General features: G+C 44.4%; 1 protein-coding gene across 1 annotated transcript in view; it reads left to right on the top strand.

The window, feature by feature from the left end:
- Positions 1–21,738, top strand: part of AXIN1 (axin 1) — a 69,614-nt gene that overhangs the window by 23,051 nt on the left and 24,825 nt on the right. The window contains exon 2 of the mRNA XM_010012366.1: positions 15,894–16,034. Coding sequence (XP_010010668.1) covers positions 15,894–16,034 — 141 coding nt within the window. The remainder of the gene's footprint in view (positions 1–15,893; positions 16,035–21,738) is intronic.

The raw sequence follows: 21,738 nt of genomic DNA, 5'->3' as shown, positions 1-21,738 counted from the left end.
TTTGCCTGCAGGTTCATGTGAAAGTGGTGCTAATCAGTATCAGAAAAGGGTCTGATGATTACCAACACATCCTCTCCAGCTGATCAAATCACGGTCCTTGGTGCTCTTTAGGACTGATGGAAACATCTCCTCTCTAAGATTAGCAGCTGAGCAGGCACCGTTCTTGGAGGTATATTCACTCTTCTGGATTCTTACCACGTTTTCAGTGAAGGTCAGTGTCAAGAGTTTTGTCACTTTGTGAGCTTGCCCTAAACTACCAGGGAGACAGGAGTCTTCCTCAGCAATGGCGTTCTTCCTGGAAGTGAAGCCCAAGTATCTGTGAGCAGTGTCCTCAGAGCTGTTGTGGCCCCATATCTCCTCTGCTTGCAGCAGAGAATAAAATCCCCTAAAAGTTTTTCAGTGCAACTGCATTTCCAACAGTAAATGAGGATTCTTCTTCCTGATCCCAGGGGCAGTTGCTCACAGACATGCATGGCCTCCTGGTCTCCCGGGGTTGGCCCCAGTTAAGGATTTGTGCAGATATTTCTTTGTCCCAACCTGTTCCTTAACTTTTCCCAGAGAATACATCCTGGAGGGGGATTTGCCAGGTTAGTGTCGGAAAATAGCTGCTTGGGAAAACCCTCCACCTTGCTACTGGAGAAAGCAGCCTGATTAATTATTCTGACTGACGTCTACTTCCAGTGGTAAGACTGGGAGCACTTGTGAAGCTGAAGATTTGGAGGTCAGAAATTATGGCCCTTCAGCAGGCAATCCCACTAGGCAGTCAGCCTGCTGCCCACAGGCAAGTAACAAAGTGATCCTGCATATGAAAGATCTCCATAAGCTGCCAGCAGTGGAATTCATAAATTCATTTATTATTTGCTTAAAGCTGTACAACAAATGCATCTCTGCAGCATACAGAGACATCTGTTACCATCTTGAGCAGAGAAGATGATGCCATTGAGCAGTTGCTGTGTTAGCAACATGCACATGCAAAACAGAAGAGTCTCTCTTCACTCCCTTACTCACCATGTGAATTTTACATCATGCTGTGGATATTCACACAGTCCAGAAAGATCAGTCCTAGAATAAGAACCTCTGGCAAGCGTTATTGTCTCTTCCCTGGATGCGACAAGGTACCAGCAGCAAAAGTTGACAGCCAAGTCTCTCTGCTGTTGCGTCTTGTCATGCAAGAGCCTCACCACTGCAGATGTGCATGCTCAGACATCGGTGTCACAAGCTCCTGCATGTTTTGATTAATTCATCTACAGTTTTCACACACAGGTTCGGGGACGGGTGCTTTCATCAACTTTGCGATCAAACTGTATGCCAAGGATATTATGAGTCACGTTACAGACTCGCTTGTAGTTTTGCAGGGGCGGGGGGAGTTAATAGTGATGTTAAAATATCACTCATTTACTTTATAGGCGGAGCTGGCGGCAGTGGCTGTAGTCATGGTTGCCTAACATTTCCCATTATATAAAACTTTGTTGTAGTTGCTCATATCTTTATCAGACTGTGTTGTTTGGTATTCTTCCATGCTGAGATTCTGCCTAAGGCTGAATTACTTTGGCAAATTTTAGCAAAAACAGAGGAGGAGGAAATTACATTGTTTTGCTCATGTCAGAGTCTTACAATTTACTTCTCATTGATAACCTTCCAGCTTTCTTGCTTTGAGGCAGGGGTGTATCGTTTGGCAGGTGGGTTGCTGGAGGTGGGAGGGGTGCTGGCAGCTTGAACGTACCTTTTGCTCTCCACGTGAGAAGCCGTCCAATTCGATTAAATTGGACAATTGCACAAGCTCTGTAGTAGATGGTTTAAAATTTTGGCAGCCAGAGTATCCTGAAAAGTGTATTTGCTCTGATGATGCCCATGGCTAAAACTTCAGACTGGAAACTGCAATTCCTATTGCTGCTGATGATGATTCTGTGTTCTCTGACACTTGTTGTTAGGTGAGCAGCTCTCTTCTCACATCCTCCAGAAAATGCACTCAGCAAAAAAACAAACAGCTTTTTGGGCAGTGATGGGGAGGAGGTGAGGAAGGTGAGAGCCTCCAGCAGTGAGCAGGTGATGTTGGGAGCTAGCAAGAGACGAGACTGTACAGGATATTGAAACTGGAAAGGGTTTTCTGATGCTTCCGGGATTTCAGGTGCTGGAGCTGCCTGTTCAGCCTTAGTTCAAGGCTGTTATGCAGCAGGAAGATAACTGCTGAGCCACTCAGCCAGTTTTGATAATGGGCTAAAATTCCCTTTTGTGTAAATGAATGGCAGCTTAGAGGAGAGAAACCCTGTTTGTCTCCGAAGGGGAGGGCTGTGAGCCATCCAACCCTAACAGTGGGATTGAACTCATGTAGCCAAATGGGAGAGGGGCTGGGGACATTTGCCCTGGGTAGACATGGGACAGTGTAAGTCTGATGCACAGTGCTATTACGTGGCATTTCGTAACCCTTTACTCTCATAGCTACTTGTTGATGTATGATCACATACTCTTGCACGGTGCAGCTAGTGCCAGAGGAACTAACAGAGCAGGTAGGAAGGGAAGTGCACAGGGCACCCGCATTGCCTCTTGCATCCTTAAAAGACCTTGCGGTGGGAGAGGCAGAAGATACAAGCAGAAGAACACAGGTGGGTTCTGCACTGGTTTCTGCCAGAGACATCCTGAGAGACAGCTCTTTTCCCTGGGAGAGCCTCGTGTGTGCCTTAGCTTTCTGTGTGCAACTCAAGACCCAGATCAGCCTTACTGATGTGCTGAGCATGCATCAAGGCAGAAGTCTTATAAAAATGCTGAGTATTAAGCCCAGAGCATTTCAAATTGAGCAACCCCATTTTGAAAAAATGTTGAAAATTTCAGCATTGCAGAGGATAATAGTTTTTCCTTCCTCCTGAATGCCAGCGCAAAAAGTATGAGAATCACTTGTGAAAATTGCCATAGAATTATCCAACAAAGTGGATAATGCTGTATTCACTGTGAGATTTGGGTGATGTGAAAGTACAAAGAAGGGGAAAATAAAGATATTGATCCATTTTTCCTGTGCCCTGAGTAGATGAAGATCTGCAGAGTAATGCAGGATCAGTAACAGTGCCATACATGGGCACGAGAGAGGTGAATAGAAGATAACTTTTTTCAAAACTGTAGGTTGCTTTTCCCTGCAGTGAAGTCCTGTATGTACAGTATGGCTCATATGCATTCTGTAACAGATGGTGTGTTTGTGTCCCACAGCTCTTGTGTTCTAGTCCCTACGCTAGGTCCTTCATTCGTAAGATTTCATTTGTAATTACGGCAGCTGGGATGACTGCAGCACATGGCAGTGGGTCAGGCTAGCCATGGTGCTCTGCTCTGGGCCCCACTTGCTATAGAAGGTAGCAGCAATTACTGTGATCATGGTAAGGCACTGGAACAGGCTGTCCAAGGAAGTTGTGAGTGCCCCATCCTTGGCAGTGTTCAAGGCCAGGTTGGACAGGGCCTTGAGCAGCCTGGTCTAGTGTGAGGTGTCCCTGCCTATGGCAGGGCATTGGAACTAGATGATCTTAAGGTCCTTTCCAGCCCAAACTATTCTATGATTCTATAATACATCATGTCAACTGGAAGTGATCTGGGGCCACTGCCATCCACTTCAGTGTTTGGGAAGCTGTCAGCTGGAGCATTCAAGCCGATTGTAAGATCTCTTCTCCATGTAGGTTTTCTGACGAGATCTGGTCACAGCTTTGTCCTTATTCAGAGCATTGAAGAGTCTCTCCACACCTCCCCATTTTCACTAATTATTGTAGCATCGCTGGGGCCTCCCTCCCCTGTGGAATTTGGTTGGATGTCAGCAAATACCTTGTACTCAGGATTTCTAGAGGGAATAGAACAAGATCAATGGAAACATACGGAGTCTGATCATCTAGCTTTCTGTCTTTAAGAAACTGAGGTAAAAAAATCTATACAGCTGTCTTCTATCCAAACATTGGCTAATTTATTTAGAACAAAAAGCACTCTGCTCGCATTGTCACTTATTTTTCCTGAATGGAACCATAAACTGGTTTTAGTTGTATAAAGATACATGGGAATGGAATGAGAGTTCAAACAGGCCTTTTACAACACTTCAGATAGACATGGTACTTCATATATATCCCCACAATAATGTATACCAGATGAAAAGATACCACAGAATTTGTGTAATAAAGGTAAAGCCCCTCTATCTGCCTATCCTAATGGATGAGAACCAAACCAGAAAAATTCTATAAGGCAAAACTGACAACAAACCCCAGCACAGTTCTTGAAGTCAAGTTTCACTTGCTATAAAGTGCACTAAGAAAAAAATGGCACAGGACTTCCCTGGGCAGTGGCCAAACATGGTGATGAGATGGACTGCACATATAAGCTTCCTAACAGCTGTTCTAACGTTCTCACACTACATTTAAGGGTATTTCATCTCTGTCCTGGTCTGGAGTTTAGCTGGACCTTCTGGTATTGCAGTGGCCTGGGAGCTACCTTGTGGCCTCCTGTGCAATTTGTTTATGAACAACTCTTTAAAAAAAAAAAAAAATATTATTTTTTTGCTTCCCCGCCTGCTTTAGGTGTTTTTAATTACATTTTAATATCTGTTTGAATGAGGTGAACTGGTTTTTGCACCTTGAACTTCTGGAGATGTCTCCTTCAGGAGTGTGCCCAGCGGGGTCCTTCTTAGTTACAATAAAGGTATACACAGTAGTAGATTGCTTCCCCACCTCCACTGTCTGGCTCCAGATGCTAATCTCCATCTATCTTGCTGCTGAATTCTCCATTCTTGGTTTGCCAGTCAGCCACTGAATTTAGATCCATTTCTAAAAGTGTAGCCATTACTATTGGGCCTTGTCAGAAGGACAGCATGACTCTGTCCATCCTCATCTTGCCCCAGTGACTGCGTTGTATTGGCCACGTCAATTTGAACTGAGAAGGCAACATCAGATTGTGAGCTCCCAAAAGAGACCAGGAGACCAATTTAGGATTTATACATTTGTTGTGATGCTGACATTTCTTCAGATTTGAGCAATAAATGATAGAGCAGGTTTAAAAGCTTTTTTGCAGCTTGCCAGTATTTTGTTGTTGATGTAACCTGCTGTTTGTTAGCATGATCGAACAAATATCCTTTAATGACCCTGTTTGGGGAGCTTATGAGACTCCAGAGGCTGCTAGAGAAGCTCTATTTCATGAGACCTACTTATCTGCAGTCAACTATGCTTAAGAATTCCTGCTCATTATAAAGTACTGATTGGAGGCAGAAGTTTCGGGGGGGGTTATCTTCTTTTCTGTCCTGATCTAATGGTCTCTTGACTTTGAACTTGGATGTATTCCCTAGATAGAAGTAAAGTTAAATAAGGCTTTGCAGGAATTTTTAATGTGAAGGTATGAAACATCTTTGTGAAGGTCTTTTGCTCAACTGAGTTGTTTTTTCATGTGCTGCCAATATCTGATCCCACTTCTTGACCTTTAATATACGCTGAGAAAGAAGATTAGGATGTTTCTAATCAGTTGAATCTCCCCTCTGGGAGCACTATTAAATCCTGACTCTCAGCTTTATCTCTGCCAGGTCTTGCGAGCCATCCATGTTTTTGGTTTTGTTACTAGCTGAGGTCAGAGTTCGGTCACCTCAAAGGCTCTTGTTCAATTGGGGGGATTTCTTAGATCCTTTCTGTAGGAGTTAAGACACCAGTGAGCAACTCTGCTTGGAGGCAGAGCTCTTCGTTTCATGTGTGTTGGTGAGCCAGACTTTATTCAGTGAAATAATCTTTTTGTGGGGTATTTTTTTGTGCAGGATTATTGCTAATCCAACCCACCTCATCATTAGTAGGTCTTTGGAAACAAACCTGGGTGGTTTTGGGGCGCTAAGTCAATCATCGATGTTCAAAATATTACATGAACTGGTTTCTTCTGTCAGCCAAATTGGCAATTTCATTAAAATACCAACTTTGTTGGCAATAAATTGGTAATAAGTATTGAGTTTCATGCCATTGTTTCGGTGAGGATTTAAGTGAGGCTAGCAAGTCTGTGGTTGTGCAGCTCAGCTTACATTGTGTAGCCCAGTGATACAAGCAAGAATTTTAATGTCAAAGCTGCAACTAGTCTTTGTTAAATGGAGCCCCCTCGAATTGCATATCTTCCCCCTCAATCAGCAACACCACTGTTGTGATTTAAGTATCAGGAAATTTACCCCTGAAAGCAATACAGGCAGTTGATTGCAATGCTGGGGTTTATGCTCTTCTGAAAAGCTTCAGTGATCTGAGGAAGGATGAGCCCAGGCAGTCTTATTTGCCCTTTGATACCAATGACTCCCATTCCTCAACATGGTTCATGTACCTGTAGATGTCCCATGTTCTTGGACACTCCAGAGGCTCTGTAGGTATGTAGGAAGGAGAGGAATGGTTTGGAATCATTGGCTAAAGTTGGATGTTTTGTTCCCATCCAAAAACTTACTCATCCTATGGGCCTTGATCTTAAGTTACTGAGCTTAACAGAGAAATCTGCTTGTAATTTCTTTCTTGTAAGCCCTTTCTTGTTGAGCAGAATTTTTGGCAGAGTTGTCGAGGCACTGGAGAATCCCCAGTTCTGCCTGGTTATACCAGGCCTCCTCAGATCTTTCTTTGGAACAAGCAGGCAAGAGGAAATACTTTCCATTTCAGAGAAGCGTGGACAAACAATGTTGCTTCAGACGGAGAAGAAAAGTGGCAGACGGAGTTACAGCACTGAATCCTGCTAGCCAAAAGCATGCTCTTGCCTTTATTCAGTCATTCCTGGAACACAGTGTTCTTATTGTATTCCTCACCCCGCTCAGCACCTCTCCTCGGGCACAGCACTCGGAGATACCCCAACCACGATGCTGGCGGGATTGGGGATGTTAAAAAAAGCATCAAATGCATCTCGGACATGGACCCTCTCCCTTGCCTGACATTAGGTAAACGTGTTTTCTGAAAACCTGGATCCCGTTAGAAAGGTTCCCGCTGTCTGGAAAACAAAGTACTCGCTCGCCTGGTTTAGTCATTAAGTAAATTTGTGGTTTGGTTGAGACGAAAAATAATGAAGAAAAGCTGTTGAAATCCTGGGATTAATTTGATAGTTTGCAGGCAGCGGTGTTTTTAAGTGGAGCTGCTGCCTTCGTTAGGTTATGAGCAGACCCAGGTATAAACCTGGGCTTCCCTTTCTCCCCACGCCTCAGAGGCAGGCATTTGGAAGTAATTTGTTTCACGAAGGCCCTGGCTGTGCAGGCAAGGGGGTTGCTCTGGGCTGGGAGCCGTGTTGTGAGGGTGTCTGCATGGCTGGGAACCTGAAAGATGCTTACAGCTGCTTAGTCCATTTTTGGAGGGAGCAGCACCCTGGGCTGCAGGCGGGGCAGGAGCAAGGGATGGGTGGTCACCCGCGTAGTGTGATGTGGGAAGCTCGGAACGGCTTGGGTGGGTTCACTGGTGTAAAACCACCAGTGATACCGTCACATCACCAGTGATGTGATAGTTGTATTGCCCCTTCTGGGAGGAACTGTTTGCTCTGTGATAACTTCACATCTCTCAGCTGCCCTGCTGGCTTTCCCAGGGAAAGGAGACTGGGGGGCAAAGACAGAGGAGCCTGTGCAGAGTCCCCTGTAGCACTTCGCAGAGTGTTTTCTTTGTCCACCAGCTCCCATGTACTTCGGGAAAGCAGAGAGCTGGGAGCTGGTACTGCTGCATGCTGTCTGAAATGGCTCCTGTGTGTTCCCCCACTTAAGCACATACATATATATATATATTTAAAAAATCACCTGCTGTATTAAACATAGATCTCATTTCAGTCTGAGAAGCCAATTAGCAGAGCAGAAAAGTCTCACCTATCAGCCTGTTGCTGAATTTTCCCCAGCTCTCAGTTTAAGCAGGGGGAAGAACAGTGCGTTATCAGCCTCCTGTGCCTGTCTTTGCACTAGCAAGTCCGGTGACTTGGGAGGAGCGTGTTTGGAGGGGCAAAGACTGGGGAATGATGACTGAGGTTCCACTCCTTTCAGAGGGGTTTGCTGTGGCCTGTTCTCACCCAAACCCTCAGGCAGCTGGAGCATGTTGGGAGCATGCTGGGAACCTGGCATCCCCTGCCCAGGGATGGGAACCTGAGCTCCTGGGCATGCTGCAAGGGGTTGTGTAGACAGGCCCTGTGATTTGAAAAGATTTGTATTAATTTTAATGCACAACATGACCTTAAAGCACATTAGAGCTTCTATTCTGACATTCCTCCTAATGCATGTGATCCTGGGCAGGACCTCCCTGTTCTGGAGGTGTCAGGAGGATTTGGTCCTCAGGGTCAAGGCCCTCTCACTGTGTTCAGGGTGCGTTTTGATGTCAGTTGTTAAGGCAGTGTTTTCTGATAAAGAGTGTGGATGTTCAGCACATCCCTTTGCAGGCTTGAGTCTGTCCCTCCCAATAGAATATTAAAAATAATTCTTCCTGTGGCATATTGTTTGACAGGGACCATGACATGGAGGTGAGTGTGGCTTGTGGAGGGAGCAGTGTATCCTGAGTATCCAGAATGCACACGGGAGATGCTGGGTTTTCCCTGGTCTTGTAGCCTCTTAAATCACTACAGAGGCTTTTGAATGACTGGTGGAGCCAGGCTGCTCCGAAGCAGTAAGGCTCTTGTTCAGTCACAGCTAATGCAGCCAAATATCCTCTGTATTTAGTGAAAATGTCCCTGTTTAATGCCAGCCTTTCATAATGGATAAGGATTCATATTAATCATGTCATAGTTAATAACAAAAAAACCCATGAAATAAACAAACTATGTTATGGTATAAATTCAGACTAATATATTGAAATGAATCTAAGCAGATACCTGTTATTGTTAGATAGGGAACAAAATGTTCTGCAACATTACCTTTATTTCAGGAAGGTGATCCAAGCGTCCTGTTAATTGATGTGCAGACATTGTGTTGCCCATATTTTCTCTTTTTATTGTAATTCATTTCTTGTGCATTGAGCTATTAAGCAAATGAGGGGTTTGGTTTTATCCTAGGGAAGATGTGCATTGTTTTAGGAAGGACTCGACTTCATTGTTTGTTAAAACTGGATTTTTACAGTTTTGATTTTAAATCTATAACTAGTGGACAAAATATAGTATTACACTGGGGTGGTGAATGAGCACAGCCTTGCCTCTGTTGGGAAGGAGGAGCTGGGAGGGCTGATTTGCAAATGCATGGTCAGATGAAATCTTGAGGGACTTGTTCTGCAATTCCTTGGGACACAGTGGTTGCACCCTGTTGTCTGAAAGCCTTTCCTAAGAAGGTTAGTGTGGCGATAGAGCAATACAGCCACAACATTTAGCCTGTCTCGTCTTTATTTGCCTCCTAAGGCAAACAGTTTGTTTCCTGATTTCAGCTTCCGAGATTCTGACAAATTCTAAACCACCTTCTTCACCCACTTTGCTGTATCCTGTGATCTAAATTCCTGGTTTCAATTCATGCATCTTCTGTACTTTAGCCCTCCTTGAGAAGCAGTATGTCCTTGTTAAACGCAAAGCACTGAAAATTTGGAAACTCGGACTGGTAGATCTTGGATTTAGCTTTTGTAACTGTCCTTTAATACTTCACAGTAATTACTGAAGCTCCCTATAAAATAATCTCTGCGTAGTCCTAAAATGGAATTGAATGCTTTAGAATAAAAGAGAAGAGCAACCCTTATCTGTACTTTTAGTTTGGTTTTTATTTATTTCCCTTCTTCCTCCAGCGTGGGAGGATGAATAAGCACAGAAGAAGATACAGATTTGCAAAGGCAAGAAGTGCTAAAGAGCGTAGTTTTTTTTATCAGCTCTTAAAAGCCAGACTGTAATCATAAATTCCCTGATAGCTGGAGCATGCAGAAGTCGTCTTTAAGCCTACAAGTGACAGGCTGCTGTTGCTTTTCAAACTTCAGATTTCATTTTTTTGTAAGACACAACTTTGATCTGGTTCCTTTGTAATGCTCTGCAGAGCGCCGGGGCCGCTGCGCTTGCCGGCTGCAGGGCTGGAAGTGAACTTTCTTGGCAAGAGCCATCTGGAGACCTCAAAGAACAGATTAACTTGTCCAGAATTGATGTGATCTTTGAAGAAGCTGCCCTTGCCTAGAACACATGTGATTAGCTTGACATTGGCAGTGATAAAGTTGAGATGCACAGCAGTGTCTGAGTACCCAGAGTAATTGGGAAGGGGTTTAAGTGGAGCAGCCCCAAGGATCTGCAATCAAATTATCAGCTAAATCCCCAATTTTAAGCTTTTGAGCAGACTTTGCGTCTTTTGTGCAGGTTAAATCCAGTCAGGAGTAAAGGTTTTCAGCTTTGCATCTTTGTAGACATTTTGTTCTTATCTCCAAACCATACATGATGATGTACTGGAGAACTCTGAGAATGCTTTGGGACATTTCTAATAGTTTTATACCCAGTATGATGCAACTTCTATGATGGTTGTTGGTACCAGGGCCTGGAAACGGAGACTTTTCTGTTCAGATGGTAGATTAATGTAATCTTGTAAACCAGACTTCTTGGCGGGTGCTGTTCTAATCCCTTGTTCAAAGGTGACCCTGCCACTTGGACACTCTTGTCAGCACGTGCTATTTAAATACGCTGAAGGGATTTGCTTCAGCTGGTACATCATAAACCAACATGCGCAGCTTTTAATTTGATTGACTGGTTGTGATAATGAAATGTGGTATTGCTTGAAGGATGTGACAGTCACCCACTTGTCGGTAGATGTAAATATGGGACATAAGAGAGTCCTGATCTTTTTCACACTCGGTAAATGGGAGATGTCAAAATAATGAGCTGGAAGGATGTCTCAGCGTTAGACTGAGTCCTTCCAATCATGAAGGCAAAATGACCAGAGATGCCAGATGAGAGCAGTGCTTACTGCTGGTTTGCTCCTGCAAATGTAGCTCTGGAAACAGTCATCCTCAGAAGCACAGGACTCTGTAAGTTTGAATTAAGTTGTCAGAAGTTGGTGTGAAAATGCAGGGTGGCAGCACAGAGGCTTAGAAACTGGGTCTCGTTGAATTGCAGCCCTGGTCCGTGGTCTCTGGGCACCATCCCTCAGCTCAAACACTGCCCACCAGAGCAGGAAAGGAGGAACCGTGTCCTGCTGAGAGGTTCCTCGCTACTATGCAGGAGCTGTTCCACCTGCCATCAGCAGTGGGGAAAGATCTTCAGTTTCTGAAGGACTCATTTTGGGGTATCTGTCTCTGGCACTTGCCAATATCCCCATGTCTCTGGCAGCTCGGAGCTTTCCATGAAGTTTGTGTGATTATCAGCTGCTTCACTGCTCAAGCTTTCTAGAAAATGGGCTTTCTCCCATGTTAAAAATTAGCTGCTCACCCAAACCATGGTGATTGTAGGTTCTGAGTGTGTCATGGGAGGAAATCTTCTGGAAGTACTGGTTGGAGGGAACATAAGCAGAATGCATTGTGATTGTCAGCTTCGAGTCTTTATCTCTTGGACTTACTGATGTAGTGTCCCAAACAGCTGCTTTCTTGACAGCACAAGGGTTTGGAAGTGCCTCACCATGCCACCAGTGAGTTTGGAGATGTATTTATCTCAGGGTCAGGCAGGTGAGGGACCCTTGCAAGAGGAGGACTGCCAGCCTGCTTGGATTCTATCACAACTTCAGTTCTTTTGAGTAAAACATTTTTTCCAGAAAATGTCAGTGTCATAAAAATTCAGCAATGGAGCTGGAGAAGATGGTAGCAATGAAAACTGATAGATCTGATTAGCTTCCCTGTTAGACTGGGAGCTGTTCCAGCCACACTGGAACTGCTAGCAGACTTGGGAGGCCCATGTTTCTCAGACCTGCCAATAAAGCATTGTGCAACTTATTCCCTCCAGTGAAAATTTAAATTCTACAGAAATTAGTTGCCTAGAGGCCTTTCATCTCTCAGGCAGTTTCCTTCTTGCCTTAGTTGATTTTTTTTCCCCATGCTTGATGAAGAACATCAATGAAGGAGGTGTGTAACTGTTGAGAACCAAAGGGAGTGTGCTGCGTGGATATGGCTTTGTGGGCAGGATCTGTGAGATCTTCTTCCCACTGTGGATGGTAAAGGTGGTGCAATTCTTCCCCAGAGCTTGCCAGCCCTACGTTTTTTGCATAGAGCAGGGAGTAGATGTTTGGTGAAAGTTAGGGACTTTGCATCTTTAATTTAAAATTGAAATAGCTGTCAGGTGAAGTTGTGTGAAAGAGACTGGGGATCCCAGGCTGGAAGGAAAAGGATGCCCTTAATGGACTCACGGTGCAGTGGGAATTCCAGATAGTGCAGGAGGACCAAAAAGACCTTACTTCTCTTCTAACTTACACTGAAGCTCCAAGATCTGATGGTGGTAATGTTCGAAGTGCTGTGTGCTGCTCTTGGTTGGAGGGATGAAAATTTTGGTGATGGGATGCAGCCAAGACATCCTGCAAAATAAACTCTGAACAGGTAGAAGGAAGCCCTAAGGAGATGCTTGCTGGTTTTTTACAACTGTTTTAGCCCTTGTCAGCATTACCAGAATTTACAGTGATCAGTGGAGGACTTTATGCAAAGAAAAGGCAGCTGGTCAGGGTGACTTACTTGGGTCACTGTGATCTCTATTATAATTGTTCCCTATGTGATTATTTTGAGGGTTGAGCAACTGAGAGCTGCAGAAGAGACGTGCAGCTTTATTTCTGCGATGTGTGAAATGTTCTGTGTTCATTTCAAAAACGTTCATCACTCTGTCTGTCTGAAAAAATAAAATTAAATTCAGGAAGTCTACAGGAATTTTTGTGAAGTCTAACTTTAAATGCTCACCTTTCCTTTTATCGCCCTTATCAGCACACAGAGCTCAGTATGTGAGGTTTTTAGCTGACATTTCAAATCGCTCTGAGTGTGCCTGTATCCCTTTTAAAGCAGCCTCCCCTCCCAGATCAGAAGTGACCAGGTTTTTTTGTTAGACTCCATGTTCCTTTAATGTTTTCCTCCTAATAGATGTTGAAAGCGTTCTTCAGAGGCACGGCACAAAACATTCAAATAGTGATACGAGCCAGCTGAAGAGACTTGTCAGGGAGAGGGAACATTAGGAGAAGGATTGAATACAGATGGATTCCTCAAAAGTAATGTAACCTGTTATGATTGCTTTGAAATCCTATACCCTTTCCCTCTACTTACGCTTACCAAAAGTTTACATTTGCATTGATGTATTAGAGGCAGAGCTAAAATGGAAGTAATCCCTGCTGTATACATGCTTAAGTGTGTAATTTTAGCTAAATAAAACAGTTGTGACCAAGCTCTTGCCTGCATCCTCAGTGGGAAGCCTACACTCATGAAGTGCTGCAGGAGAGCCTGTCCATCCTGACTTCTCTACCCGGCACCCTTATGCTCCTTCTTGGTTCCTTCAGCCATCTCAGACCCATACCCGACAAACTCTTCAGATGCTCTCTGTTGCTCTGTCTTTGCATCAGCAGATACAAAGGAGAAATTGATTGATCTGTGCATTTTATTCTATATATCGTAGTGCTTTCTTAATATACTGCTAGAATAATCCATGTTTCTTCCAGAGAGTCCTGGGAGAAGGTCCAGTAGAAGTTGGTGCTATATTTTAATTGGGTTATCCAAAAAGCCTCCTTCTCTTTGCCTGCAGGGAAGGCCTGAGCTATCCATCATTCCTGCCGCAATTTAAGAGGTTGTATCAGCCTCCATCACGCAACTGTCATATAAGATTTGACAGGAGGGTTGCACTGCCCAGCACTCCTTTAATGTTCAGAATGACCATTATGCAAGGGGAGAACTGGTGAAGGGGGGTGGTAAGGTTTTCACTTATTACGCCTTGCTTTTTAGGGTGAACTTGTTCAAATTATTTCCAGCCTTAACTATTTGCCCTAGAAAGCTGTTCTGAAATCTGATGGAATATAGAAATGAGGTTGCTCCACTGCACATTTATAGTGACAGACAGAAAACTAATATGCTGGAAGATGTCTGTGGTGACTCGCCATCCCAAGGTGCCTGGAAGTGTTCACACCCGACTGACTCTGTATTGCACGCGAGTGTGGAGAAACTTCACAAGGCTCCCTTTTCCTCAAACAATCATGGAAAACCTCAGCTGATTCAGTTTTGAATGTTCTTTGCACCGTTCAGCAGCTGTACTGAGCTTCATCATCTGAGAAGAAATAGCTTGGAGTTTCTGTTGGTTTGTGGCAAGCAAAGTATTAGTTTTCTTTTTGTGAGGTTGGAAGGGTAGTTTGTTTCTAACTGACCCCATGATGGACCTAAACCAGTATGATTTTTCTTAGTGATCAGTGAACATCCATGACTCCTTGATGGATGGTTCTGTGACTAGGAGCAGAAGGGCAGGGTGAATAGGAGCTGTATGAGCAGTGTGTTAACTGAAGACTTACAGCCCTTTCAAATTTAGGTTTTAAAATGCTTTGGTAATGCTTCCAACCTGGTATACTGAGTACCATATTATACATAAATCATTCTGAAAACCTCCACCTTAAATGGGTTGCCTGCCTGTCGCAGTTCATAGTGTCTGTCCTCCCTTTATACTCTGTACAAATATGCAGAAACTGCCAGCTTTCCCTTTGCTGGTGTCTTGCTGCTGGTCCTTCCATCTGTGCGTTTCTCACAGGTTTCCTTGTCTTATCTAAATGTAAACTCATCAGGGCAGTGACTATTTTCTGTCGTCTGTAGGACTTTGACCGCCACTGAACAGTCAGAAAAGCTTTTCATGGCAGAACAAGGAAGCACAAATTGTGTGATATATCCTCCTTGGAGGTGTTTGCTCAAGGTCCATTACAAACCACATCAACTAGGTGCCGGTTACTGAGTTACGAAATGAAAGATCATGCCAATGAGCTTCGTGATCCGAATTAAAACAGGACTCTGATTTTCAGAGCTGGTAACAGAGCTTGGAAAACCCAGGAATTCATCAACTTCGAGATCTCTTACAAGCGCTGCTCTTCACGCAGAGGAGTAAGAAGGGAGAGTGAGGGATTAAATTATGCTGTGGCACTGTGTTGGTGTGAATGTTTCAGCTTGTTCTTCCCCCTAGCAAATTGCAAAATGACTTGCAGTGACAACAAGGTGCCTGTGTGGCCTGACTGTCCTGTGGTGTAGCAGAGCTGCAGGCACATTCGTAGCAGCAGCTTTTCTATGCCGGTGGCAGTCAGCAAGAAGGAGCTCTTGCCTGCTTGGTTCACAGGCTGCTTTACTGTTAATGCAGGTCTCCTGAGCAAGTAACTCACTTCCCAGGTTAACTCATGCAGGCATTATCTCTTCCTGTCATTTTGTTGAAGAGGTGGTTGGCCTGCTTGCACATATACTTGAATAACTTGTCTGCAGGACAAGGTTGTGTATGAACTAGCCTCCAGAGATCCATGAACAGATCGTCCATTGGAAAAGCCAGTGTAATTAGATGGTCCTTCCTGGTGGAATTTGCAAGTGTTTAATGTGCCCAAATGTGACATTTGAGGTCAGCTTTAGGTACTGCATTGTAAGTAACAGCCATTTCTTGTTTTACTTCCATCTCTCGGCAAACATGTTGGTGAAAAGAGGGATGTAAAAGCAAGCATAGATTGGGTGAGCTGTGCTATGCATCCTTTGCTGTTGGAAGAGTAGAAGCCTGTTTTGACTAAGAAGAGTGTTGTCTTGTTATCTAGGATTGCTTTTAAACGTCCTGCCTTGCTCATAGGATGACAGTGCTAAGCAGTTAGCTCATGGAGATGATAAATCCTGATGGGAACTGGACTTCTTCCATATAGTCTGGTTCCCTCCCTTCTGCGTCTCTTAACAGTATCATCTTTGTTACTCCATGAATTCCCTTTTGCTTCCAGTTACCAGTCAAATTGTTCATGGTTCCATCAGTGCAACTTAGGATGAACTCATGTTACTCTGTAGCCTGTCCTTCTGCCTAGTGATGCAGAGTATGGTCAAGGTCGTGTCCTTCTAATCTGACTCTTATTTTTCTTGCAGGCATGGGTCGTGGAGAGAGCCTGTTAACCCTTACTATGTCAACACGGGCTATGCTTTGGCACCAGCAACCAGTGCCAATGACAGTGAGCAGCAGAGCATGTCCAGTGATGCCGATACGATGTCGCTGACAGACAGCAGTGTGTAAGTAACTCCAATCTGGTGGGACAATAAGTGGAACGATAGCATGCTTGTTTCTTGAGCAGTGGTACTTAACTGGGTACTTCTCTTGGGTTTTTTTGCTGCCAGATTGTGCTCAGTCTGCGATTGCTCTTCAGTAGGATTGGTGACTGACCAGTTCTAGTTTATGTGTGGGATCACTGCATTTTAACGCAACTTGTACTGATAAAGCCCCCCCCAAAATCTTTTCTGCTTTATCTAGTTCTGATCCTCATGACAGCACCCTGTATCTTACCCATGAGATACCTTCCTTAAAGATGGTCTGCAAAGGGAGAAAAAAGGGATTCTTCTTGTGACTACATCTCTGTGATGAAAAAAAGGATTTGGGGGAAAATATTCAATGTTTTGTCTGGTTTTTTAGTAGTGCAAATGCAAAGTTTCTTCTGTAGAGCAGAAACCCTTTGATTCTTCAAGCGAAAGATGACAGGTTTACAGAATTAGGAGAGGGTTTTATTAACATCAGTGCTGTAAACACAAAGTCCTCCAAGAGGCTCGTTTAGTGTCACTGTGAATATCAGGAGCTGTCAGACCTTGTTGAAGCAACTTTCCAGCCTTTGTCACAGATGTTGTTAAGGGGTGCCACAGCAGATCCCCATCTGCCCTCAGTGAGTACAGTGAATGTGCAGCATGGTAAGGAGGATTCTGTGTCTGCTGTGGTGGCTCTGTACAAGCCAGTAGTGTGCTTGTCTCTGGCTCCCTGGAGGCTTGGCGCCTTTTAGGAGTAGCTATTGAGTCCACTGCTCCCTGGCACCAGCTCTTTACACCTTTACACCATGTTACAAAATGGAGGAGGCAGTCCTTGGCCAAAGGGGCATGGGAGGATACCCATAGAACAAAAAGCTGTAGAGGACTGCTAATTGAAGGCTCTGTTTGATACAAATCCAGCTGCTTTGCCACATCCTTCTGCAATTCTTCATATTCATCAATTTGTATGGAGGAGTACTCTGAAGCTAGCAGGGGTCATATAACTTCCTGTTATCAGGAGAGACAGATGTAAGAACTCTTCAAAATTAATTAGCTTTTAGCACTTCCTTTTCCACTGGTCCAGTAGGCTCATGGGGTTGCACTGATGGTTATACCTGCAATAAGTTGTGATCATTTATGCCAGAGTTCTTCACCCTCCTAATTTTTATTTCAGTAGCCATAATTTATTTCTTTCACAAGGGGAATAATTTCTGTTGGACTATCCTATGCATTCTTTTTAATTTGCTCCTTTTTCCCTTAGACATTTTATCCCCCCTATGCCCACCATCCCTCCTATGCTTCTAGGACTTTAATTACCTCTGATATATGGGCTGCCTTCTGCTAATAATTAACCCAATCTCAGTGGTTCGTTTTAAGTAAGTCTCAAAAATCATAAGGGTAAACCTGTGATCGTTCTTTCTGTGCATCTTAAACTGGGTGCATGGAGATTGATTCCCACATTGGGATTCTGGATGTACAGACTTGACCTTTGGCTTACAAAAACTCTGTCTGTTTTCAGCACTTGCTCTTCATTACCTGCTTTAAAACTCCAGTACCAGGTTTTGTTCAGATTTTACATGGCATTGCTGAACCTATCTGCCTTCTGAGTTTCAAAGGAATTTTTGCAGAATTGCTCAAGGCAGCAAAAATGAAGAACAACCAGACGCAAGTTAAAGAAGGGACTCCTGCTGCTTGACAAGACTTACATGTCTTGGTGCTTTGAATTTAGGCCTCCTCTGAGGAAAATGGCAATAAAAGCCTCGTTTGCTGATGAGCGAGGTTCTTCCCTGTGTGTGCTGTTTACATACAGCAGTCAAGCTCAATAATGAATAAATCTGGCTTCTGCTCCAAGGCAGCACATGAATGTGTGTGATCCCAAGGCAGAAACCTCTGTGACCCTCCGTCAGAGGAGAATGTGTCTGGACAATGAGGATGCAAACATCAGTTAATTGGGGAGCACTGATAAACCAGGGAAGCAGGCAGGTGAAAGGAGATCATGGCTAGATGCAAGGCATGCTCTTCAGTGTTGGCCAACTCAAGTCAGTGGAGAAGGCAGACACACCGAGCAGTTGCTTGTTCTCTGGTGTCACCAGCTCCCTTCCAAGCCTTCATATTGTATGGATGATGGGAGCGCGGGGTTTGGATGTGGCTGCAGGCACAGCCCAGCAATGCAAAGCCGCTAGCAAAGACCCAAGCAATGCTTTGGCTGTCTGGCCTTCTGAGTTGCAGTGAAGGAAGGCAGGCACAGGCTTTTCAGGAGCATCCAACTCACCAAAGTGTTTTTAAAAATCATTTCTGTGGTACCACCTACAAACATGCTTGTCTAAAAGACAAACTTTCAACAGGATGTCTTTCCAAGCACTGGTAAATATTATTGTAATGGGTTGTATTTATATAACAAATATGTTATCAGTCCCTGTTGTTCGAGGAGTTTGCTTTTTGAGTGGCTTAAAAAACACTGCTTTTAAATGCCTGCGCTCTGCTGATTATTTTTCAGTCTTCCTGTGTCATACGAATTCCTCTACCCTTGTAGGCAAAACAGCTCCAGTCCTCTCTGCTGAAGCCTGTTTTTATAATCGGCACAGCAGCTGTGTTGTTTTAGCGGGTTTGTGTGGAGGCAAGGTCTGGAGAGGACACGGTGAAAGGCTCCTGCGAGCACTGGCCTGGCAAGCGTGCCGTGGCCACACGTGGGTCTGAGTTGCTCACCACTGATGCTTGGTGGTGGGTCGGTGGTGGGTTGGGGCTCTGTCTCCACCCCAGGCTGCTCGGAGCCTGCCCCATGCTTGGAGCACTGTTTACTCTTGCTGTCTCTGATAACCCCCACATAAGGATAGCATCTTTCCCAAGTGAAGGAAACAGCCTCTGGGTAGGAGGGGTTGTCACAACAGAGATGCTCAAGGGAAATGAAGGCAGCTCTAGTTAGGAAGGCTACAGGCAGAAGATGAAATGCATTAAATTGCCGTGTGATGTGCCAGTTCAGATGCAGAAATGCCTTAGTTCCATATGTTTCATTGTTTCTGCAAGAGCTTACATGGGTAAACAAGAGGTAATGTGTCCTCTTTAGCCCAGTGTTGTGGTCCAACTGAGAACAATACGCCTTCCTCTGGCTCTTACCATATGTCCTGGCTTATCTTGGTTGGGAGACAGCTTTGCCTTCCCCCAGGCGCTTGGGAAGGGCTCTCCTTGCTGGTGGGCTTGGCTAGAGGGGTGCTTACTCTTCCTCAATTCCAGTCAAACCTGCCTGAGAGTAAGGGTGGCCATTTGCTGGAGCAACGGGGTTTAGGATAGCGGTAACTCCTTCAGAAAATCTTGTGGATTAAATATTATTCCTCAGATGACTGGCCTTTGGCCAAAATGCCTGGTGATTTTCCCATTATGTGAGAAGGGTCTCTCAGTGATAGTGGTGCTTTGGTAAGAATAATTGGTAGAAAATACCAGTAGATTTGTTTCCTGTCTTTCCTATGGCCAGTGATCCAGAATGACTTTGAGTTCTGCTGTATTTAAACGAGTTTAACAGCTTTTTAATTTAAAAGATCCCAGATGGTGATTTCCAACTTGTTAGGCTTGATGGTTGGGTTTGGAGCCCGTCTATGGAGGAGCAAAGACAGCCCTTGTTAGAAGAGTCCAACTGCAGAGCAAACCCTCCCTGCTCGCTAGAGGCTCTTGCAGGTCAGTTAGCAGAAGAGAGGAAGCTTCCAGGTTCCCCAATAGCAAACCAATTGTGTTATCATTAAATGAATGATAGAAATACTTGCTCCCCCTGTTGCACTTCAGCACAGAGCTTTCTGATGCTAAAGAAAATCACATGATGAAACAAGGAAAAACAGTTTGGGAAAGTTTTATTTTAAAAGTAGATGTGCTCTAAAAAAGTTTTGATTTTTATATATATAATATTTCTCTATCTATTGAAAATATCTCAAAGCAAGCTACCTGACAAAAGGAAAACAAAAGTATGGTATTGGTTTTCCTTGCTTTCCCCCCATCTATTGAGTAAGGTTTTGTTGGGATAAAATTAAAGTGCTTATCTTTGAATTTGCTTCCTCTGGTTGAGTTGGCACAGTACATTGAACGAAGGAATGTTCCAAGTTCAGAGGTGGCATTGGGGAATCTAGTTAAAATGACATCAAAGGCAGCACAGCAGGGCTGAACATGTGTTTGAAGCCGGATAGATTAGAGGCCATTATCAGCCTTTCGCTACTGTGCTGGGAACAAAAGTCGCTCTTTCCGCTGGGACTGCTGCTGGGGAGAATTAAAAAAAAAAGAGAGAAAGAAAGAAAAATTGCACCTTCTAATATAATGCCTCTTTTCCCGCGAATGGCTGTGTGGCGAGTTGCTGGCAACCAGGTTTTGTGCAGTGGTTAAGCTGAAATGTTGTCTATTGATGCCGACCAGCGATGGCTAAAATAATCCCCCAGATTTTGGTTTTCAATTTTTCCTGTAAAAGTTGCCAATTGTTCATTGCCATCCAGCCTGGAAAAAGCTGCATGGTAATGGGATGAAACTCTCTAACCGTTGTGACTCTCAAGCTATTTTTCAAATGGAGGTTTGTCATTAAAGAAAATGAAGCTGGCTAATGAAAGCCATCGTAATCGCCTGTCGGTATAGCAACGCTTGGGGAAATTGCTGCTCCTGTAAGGTGTCACTGCCGGGCAAAGCGGAGGTGATTCTCTTCCTCCTCCTGCATTACCTGCAGCCACTAGCCAGAGCTGTAATTAGCCTGACTAATTTTCTGTTGTCTCATTTGTCTTCCTACTAAAAAGCACTTGTCATTAATCACGGGTTTCATTTTGTTTTAATGGTGTTTAATTTTGAATGCCTGGGTTACTGCATGAAATTGAATTCTGATGTAATTTGGTGGCAATTCTGCCTGCACCCATATTTCCAGGGAGCCTGCGAGCAGCAGACACAATGGAAATGGCAAAGCAAGCTGATGGCGACCATCCTTGCACAGGCTGGTGCTTATAACTCGGGAGGTTTGCAGGTGAAACACTAAAGTAAATTGTGTTTTCCTTGCCAAATGGCATCTCCAGTTTAGAAATCCACTGGTGAAACTGTTTGGTTTAATGTTCTTGTGAAGCAGCTGTGCTTGGCAATTGAGGAGGGGGGTAGGGGCTAAGTACATTTGGCTTGTGCAAACATCTTTTCATTGTGAGATATGCTGGGACTGGCCCATTTGCAGTGCTCAACAGTGGTGTGGGGTCGGAAGGAGGCACTGTGTGTGTGCATGGAAGTTATTTGGTACTTTGGACAAACTAAATCACTCCATTCAAGTCCTCCCATTTCTGGGGCATTGCACATCCTTCCCAAGCAGTTACTTTTACTGCATCAGGGAAATGTGTAAAATAAAGAAAGCTGCAAATTGCCAAGCAATGTTTTCGCATTCATTGATTTTTCTCAAAATAACCTGGTGTCACCAGGAGATGGGCCCCTGGCCCTATCTCGTAACTGGGCTCCACTTTATGCACATTCTCCTAGCCCTGGGTGTAAGCAGACTGGTCACAGTGATGGGAACAAGAATGCATTTCCTTTCTACACCTGCAGTCATACTCAGTCAGTGATGCGTTGGCATTAGGGGTGCTTAGTGAAGTCTGGTGCCTCTGAGCCCCCTGACACGCCGTCACTGGGACCTTCATCCACCCTGCCCTGCGTGCAGCCCCAGGAGAGCAGGACTGCACCGTCCCCAACCAAGTTCCCCTTGGTGTCG

This window comes from Nestor notabilis, unplaced genomic scaffold, assembly GCF_000696875.1.
Source record: "Nestor notabilis isolate BGI_N333 unplaced genomic scaffold, ASM69687v1 scaffold30183, whole genome shotgun sequence".
NCBI lineage: Eukaryota > Metazoa > Chordata > Aves > Psittaciformes > Psittacidae > Nestor > Nestor notabilis.
Note: the sequence above shows the minus strand (reverse complement) of the source record. Positions and strands in the feature narration are given on the sequence as shown.